This window comes from Ursus americanus, chromosome X (assembly GCF_024610735.1).
Source record: "Ursus americanus isolate L20-20 chromosome X, mUrsAme1.1.p, whole genome shotgun sequence".
NCBI classification, from domain to species: domain Eukaryota; kingdom Metazoa; phylum Chordata; class Mammalia; order Carnivora; family Ursidae; genus Ursus; species Ursus americanus.
In genome coordinates, this window is record NC_142164.1 from 81,052,684 (window position 1) to 81,059,458 (window position 6,775).

Sequence of the window (6,775 nt, forward strand, 5' to 3'; positions counted from 1 at the left end):
TATCCTGTTCTGACTGACCATAATCTCCAACTGCATCCCCCACCTATTCACCTGCCATCCATTTGTGACAGTTGGCAAGGCTCCATTTATGGCTGGAGCATCAAGTGGCGCATGCCCAGCTAGAAGCCACATAAGTGCCAGATTGAAAGTAAAGCATATGACAGTGAGGAGAGGTGAGGCCAAGTTAGGTGGGCTGGAAAGTATAGCAGGGCTGATGATACCAACATGCATCTGTTCTCCCAGCTCACAATTTCATGCAACATGAACTATCTCAGCTATGTTGCTCATCTAGGACTTGGTTCTTCTGAGTTGAAGATGGTCCCAGAAGAATTCATTTTAACTCTTCCATGGACTGTGCAAAGTTCATCCTGTGGGTTCTGGGGATTATTAGGGAATGCTTAAGCTTTGTTTCCTGAACCTGTGGGACAAGCCATCTGGATCACATTTCTAAATTACAAAGAGAGACTAGCTAGGGGCTAAAGCACAGTTTGGGGGGGGCGCCAGGGTGGCTCAGTCGTTAAGCGTCTGCCTTCGACTCAGGGCGTGATCCTGGAGTCCTGGGATCGAGCCCCACATCAGGCTTGCCGGCTGGGAGCCTGCTTCTTCCTCTCCCACTCCCCCTGCTTGTGTTCCCTCTCTCGCTGTCAAATAAATAAATAAATAAATAAATAAATAAATAAATAAATAAGTCTGCCTTCGGCTCAGGTCATGATCCCAGGGTCCTGGGATCGAGCCCCACATCGGGCTCCTTGCTTGGCGGGGAGCCTGCTTCTCCCTCTGCCTGCTGCTCCCCCTGCTTCCTCTGCTTGTGCTTGCTCGCTCTCTCTCTCTCTGACAAAATCGGAAGGAAGGAAGGAAGGAAGGAAGGAAGGAAGGAAGGAAGGAAGGAAGGAAGGAAGGAAGGAAGGAAGGAAGGAGTAAATAATGAAAGCACAGCTTGGGGAGGCAGACCCTCTTTGCCAGAAAGGGAAAATTTGAGCCAATCTCTCTCTAGCCTTCTCCTTGCTTCACAAAGGAGCCTTTAAATTATGGTAACCGTGTAATAAAGATTCTCCCAGCATCTGACCACCTCACATATCCTTCCTGGGCAGTGTAGGATATAGGATGGGCTATAGAGTTAAACAGATCTGAGTTTCTGTCTAGCCATGTGATCTTGAGCACCAAACTTCTTTGAATCTGTTTTCTTAGCTATAAAATGAGAATAGTACCTCACAAGGTGTTATAAAGTTATTGGGAAGATAGAATGATATCATGTAGGCACAACGCCTGGCATACAGCATGTACCAGAAATTGGTAGCTGTTATTTAGGGGGACACTTAGATGTCTCCGGGACTTAAGGGTCAGGGGTAAGACCCTTGTTCTGGACCCTAAGCTGTAGGGGTATAACTCAAGTGTTAATCAATACTGGTCAAAGGGCCTCTCTGCTTGCCAGAAGGTGAACATGCCCAGCCCCAAGGAAATCACCACAATATGGCTGTTTCCTGGATCTCCCTCTTGAGAAAGTAAAGAGCTAGCTAGCTATGCTTTCCACTGATCCCATGGCCAAAGGAGATACAAGTTGTCACCCTGTGGTCTCATGGTCACTAGCAGGGACTAGGAGCGTGGGAGAGAGCCCGAGTTTGTGAAGGCGGGGTGTTAGGCATTGGATACTCACTATACTCACTCTTTTTCTTGTCTTTACCAGCTAAGAAATGCTGAGGATGAGGCCACACTGCGAACTGCCCTGGAAGCCATGAATAAGGAGTTTGAAAAGCTATCTGAGATTGACTGGATGAATTCCATCCTTGTTCCAGAGGTGTGTTAACTGGGGATTAGGAAATAAAGAGGAAGAGGGCTTCTTCCTTGGTTCCTTCCAGTGTGGGCCAGGACCCAGTGGCTGATGTAGCAGACAGTGTCCAGTAGTGGCTTTCGGCTTGAGCTTGAAGGAGCCCCCTCCTTCCATCTCCTCATTGTAAGCAGATGGGACATGGAAGAAAGCACATTGAAAAGCTAGATGACCATGGGAAAATAACCAGAAAGAAGAGCTGCTCTGTGGCAGGAGATGATTGGGAAAGAATGCAAGATTGGTTTTCTCTATGCTGTTCTCTGGTGACAATTCCCCCTCCCTGCCCAATACCTGCTACTAGGAACTGGATTTCATCTGGTACATTCCCTTATGACCAATACCAGTTGTTTGCAGCCAACATCTGTTCTAAATGGTTGGTGCCTGGGCCATATGGGTGGTGAAAACAGCTCTCTCTGCTGCTTTCTGTCCTCCCCCCCCCAACTCTGGGAGGATAGCAGGCTCAGTGCCTTCCCTTAGCAGGTGCGTGGCTTAAAAGAAAACCAAACATGGCAGCAGTGGCTACAGTCTAGCTGTGGGGATGCTGTCATTTTTGGAGAGTCAGATCAGGAAGAGGAGGAGGACAGGCTTATACTCTTTCTCTAATGGAGAGGATTGGAGGTGTAAATATCTTGTAAAGATAAAAATCCCTAAGTTTCTTGGATTGTGTGTGGCTGGACTTTCTGGCAACAATGTCAACCTGGAAATTATGGTGGTGAGATAAGCACACTCTAGCAGGAGGGAGAGGGCTGGGAGCTAAGCTGGAATGAAAGAGCCTGCAAGATCTGTACAGCAGAGAGCCCACATTCACAACTAAGGGCTGTGTGTGGAGAACCCTCTCTGCATCCCAGACAGGGGAGCAGGGGGCCTGTGAGGCAGGCCCTTCCCCATATGAAGGTACTTGGCCGAGGAAGCGTGTCATAGCTCATCAAACCATATGCCTGAAAGAAGGGATGCTTTTTTCTAATTCAAGCAGAGGTGCAATGTGAGGTGGCAGTGGTCCTAGCAATCTCACCCTTCCAATCCCTAGCCACGTGGCCGCAGGCAAAATATTGTACCCCTCCAAGCCATCGCTTCCTCATTTCTAAATTAGGGACGATCATAGCCCCTTTGCAAAGTCATTTGGGAGCTTATCTGAAAGCAGTTATTCAAGTATTTAGCAAGGCGCCTGGCACAGAGTAGGATCTTGGTAAACATCATTTGCCTTTCTAGAGCATGGGACTTGTCTCCCACACTTGGATAGACAGAAATCTCTGCTTTATGTTCACCAACTTGCCAGGCCTCTAGGGATTGTTTCTGAATGTTAGGCAACTAATTTTGACCTTCCTTTTGCTGTGGTTTCCCAGGAAAGCTCTTCAGACACTGACAGTAGAAGCATGAGATTGAAAGTTAAGTTCCCCAAATTGGGGAAGAAGAAGCTAGAAGAAGAAGACAAGCCTAAATCAGGCCAAGGAGTCCAGGGTTTTATTGGTAAGTGTCCCCCCTCCACAGGCATAGGGGTTATGAAGACTTCCCCAGCAGCCCGGGTACCTCCCAGGGACCTAGAGCTCCCCTGACAAATGTTCGCGGATATGGTGGTGATGGAGGAGGAGACGGGCTGGGAGCCAATCTTAGACAATGCCAAGCAGCCTCTTAGACAAAGCATGAGTTAAAAAGTGATATGGAGGGGCGCCTGGGTAGCGCAGTCGTTAAAGCGTCTGCCTTCGGCTCAGGGTGTGATCCCGGCGTTCCGGGATCGAGTCCCACATCAGGCTCCTCTGCTGGGAGCCTGCTTCTTCCCCTCTCACTCGCCTGCTGTGTTCCCTCTCTCGCTGGCTGTCTCTCTGTCACATAAATAAATAAAATCTTTAAAAAAAAAAGTGATATGGACACTGGGAAGAACCTGAGAAGGAACCATGCTATGTGGTCTCTGTGACACAGATAGCTGAAGAGAAAAATGAGAACAGGCAGTCACTCTTCTGCTTGACCCGTTCATGTCCTTGGTTGATGAAGTATGGCAAAATAGTCATGCTTAGATCACCCTCCCAGTCAAATACTGCTACAAGCTTCCGGTTGTGCTCCAGAAAGCAGTATTGTTTGAGATGGGTTGGGATATCAGTGCTAAGCACCTACAGGGTGAAGAATAGTCTCTATGACCTACCTAAACACTGTTATTCCTTACCGGTAAATCCCTGGAAATGCAAGTTTTCTATGTTTCGTTATTTGAATTTTGGTTCCATCCCTTCTTTGGAATTGGACTTAAGCATTACTGATATGTCAGTGGAGCTCAAAAGAAGGTTCTCCTAGCGTTGTCAGTTATGCCAATTCTGATATCAATTGTCTCTACTACATTTTGGGCCTAGATAACCTGAAAGCTTGAGAGATACACCAGTAGTGGACATGGGGGAAAAGGGATGGAGGGTGGCTGTTTGTTTCTGAGGAAATGAGAATTTGCACAGATGCCAAGAGAGAATTTCTTGGCTCAAGCTATGTTTTCTCAGGTTTGGTCCAACTGTTTGATTTCCTAAGAATCTTCCAGTTGGGAGACCATGGTGTTTGAAAGTCTTTCAGAAGACTCTGAAGGGGTCAGTAGCAAGTCCATGGAGAACTCACTCCATTTGTGTTTGGCTCACATGGTGTCAGCTGCTATTCTCAGATGACTGAGAGATGGTTGGTACAATAGGAAGAAACCAGTCTGTCTCCCAATAGACTCTTTGTTGGCTCTCTCTAGGGTCCGTACATGTGGGTGTCTGGCGATGCGCTAACATTATCTCTATACTTGTTTTTTCTCTAAAGGACGTTTGTGGCATCACAGAAATCGTGAAGATGAAGCAAAAGATGATGATCCTCCAACATCATCCAGGTTTCAACTGTAGTCCTTAAAAGCTGGAAGGAGAACTCACAATGTTTGGAATTCCACTACGAAACTCTGAAAACCTCAATATAGGCTAAATTATTTCAGAACAAACATGAGCACCACCAAGAAAGATCCTCCAATTCTTTACACTAATCTACTTTTTCTGGACTCAATCAGGTCTCCTTAGAGGTTTACCTTTTCTCATTGGCCAAAGATTCTTGTTCCGAGTTGTTTTGTTCAGTTCTCCTTCTCTGTGCATCTTGAGCAACTACAGTACTTAATTGGGATAAGCTCATTGTGAATGGCCTGGAATCGACAAAGGATTCAAGAAAGTTCACCTCTTCAGGGAATTTGGGGACAGTCTTCTCTGATGAGCAGAGAAACTGTTGATGCTAGGGAATGAACGAAAGAAAGAAATACTCTCAGGGAGATAAGGAGAGGGGCGAGGACAGCCAGGCTTGGTTGTTTCTCCCCCAATCCCTGCCAGTTGGAACTTGTAACTTCAGGAGGTCTCTTCTACTTGGCTTATTAAGATGAGAACTAGGTCCTGGGGGCTTGTCCACTTGCCTGTTACGATGACCATGTGAAATCTTTTCTCGTAGACATGGTGACTGCTTTCTCTGCAAACCCTTTGTGTTTTTCCGTGTGTGCATGTATGTCGTTGCACATGTCCAGGTGGTGCTCTGGTGGCTGGGTGGGCCCATTGATTGGAGCTCACCTCTATGGCAACCATACAGGATCCCCTGCTACTGCCTTGACCCTAGCCTGCATGCCTCCATGGAGTGTTTGCCCGCGCTCTCGCTGGATTTTTTAACTAAATGTTTGCCGCTGTGCTGCAGTATAGATTGTGTACAGAGACATAAAGATGTATATATATATTTTTTTCTTTTTAAGAACTGAAAATACAACTCGACCTCTAAGTGACCCTATAATTTATTGTGCTAACCCAGGAATCCCTCCCCACCCTGATCCTATCCCCCACTCCCTACACACACACACACACACACACACACACATGCCTCTACCAACTGCCCTAGTTCTTGGTGGAGCTTCTAATCTTTTGGTGCATTTTCAGCGTCTTAGAAGTGGCTGGGATCTACCTATAGCCCAGCTGATTCTGACACCCTCCCCCCCGTAAAATTCTGAGCCAGGCCACGGAAGGGGGAACAAAAACACCAACGCCCTAGAGAAGGGGGCTAAGCTGGCATGCTGCCTTTTTTGCTCTATTTGTCCTGGGCTTTACATCAGCAACTGCCCCAAACTGTGCTGTCCACTTCTCCAGTGAAGACTATATGGAGCAACCAGGCCTTGAGCTCTGTGACTTAGATGCCTGAGCTAGGGAATGCCTGACAAGTCACAGCCTAGGCCCTTCCCCACAAGCTCCATCTTGGCCTGAGTCTTCTGGACAGGCTGTTGGGTCAGTCCCCAAATCACCTTGGAATCTCCCATCTTGCTCCTTTCCCTTGAGTACAGAGGGGCATTCAGAGTGATCAGAAAGAACATGGGCCTCGGAAAATGGAGGCTAAAAGCCTCTGCTTTTCCCATGGTTCTTCCAAATTTCTCATGGAAACAAACTAGGCCAAAATTGCCCCAAATCCCAATTCACATTTTTTGAATGCCTGCACCCAGTCAGGCAAATCTAATCAAATGCCAGTGTCAGAGACTTTCTCTCTGGTCTGCCTTGAATTCCCACCCCACCCCCTTCAACTCATACTTTTCGTAAGTGTCCCTTTCCACTTATCAAGAGAAAGCCAGAAAACTGGCCTCTCCCCACTTCTTAGACAAACTTAGCGTGCTCAATTACCTGACTCAGTCCAATGGCTGGTTCATCTAGGTGCACAATCGAGACTCCAAGCACTGGTTCTCAACTCTGGAACTCCACCAGCCTAGCCCACTGAAACCAGCCACCTGTGTTCCACCTCTGCAGGGGTGAGGAGAAAAATACTAACAAGGGGATAGTCCCCATACGTCTGATTGCTGTGCCAAACAAACAAAAAAGTCCTAGTTCTATAACTAGAGAAGAAAGTTCATGGAAAAAGACGAGAGAAAACATTTAAAATTTATTTAAGCATCAGAAATATGTGAACTTATTATACGTATTTGAGTGGGAAGTGTAC

At 47.0% G+C, this 6,775-nt stretch overlaps 1 protein-coding gene across 2 annotated transcripts in view; it reads left to right on the forward strand.

The window, feature by feature from the left end:
* DGKK (diacylglycerol kinase kappa) overlaps positions 1-5,641 on the forward strand; it is a 177,893-nt gene extending 172,252 nt beyond the window's left edge. For both annotated transcript variants that reach the window (XM_087859607.1, XM_045786755.2), the window contains exons 26-28: positions 1,685-1,795; positions 3,169-3,292; positions 4,598-5,641. In XM_087859607.1, coding sequence (XP_087715733.1) covers positions 1,685-1,795; positions 3,169-3,292; positions 4,598-4,677 — 315 coding nt within the window. In that variant the 3' untranslated portion in view covers positions 4,678-5,641. The remainder of the gene's footprint in view (positions 1-1,684; positions 1,796-3,168; positions 3,293-4,597) is intronic.
* The last annotated feature ends 1,134 nt before the right edge of the window (positions 5,642-6,775 follow it).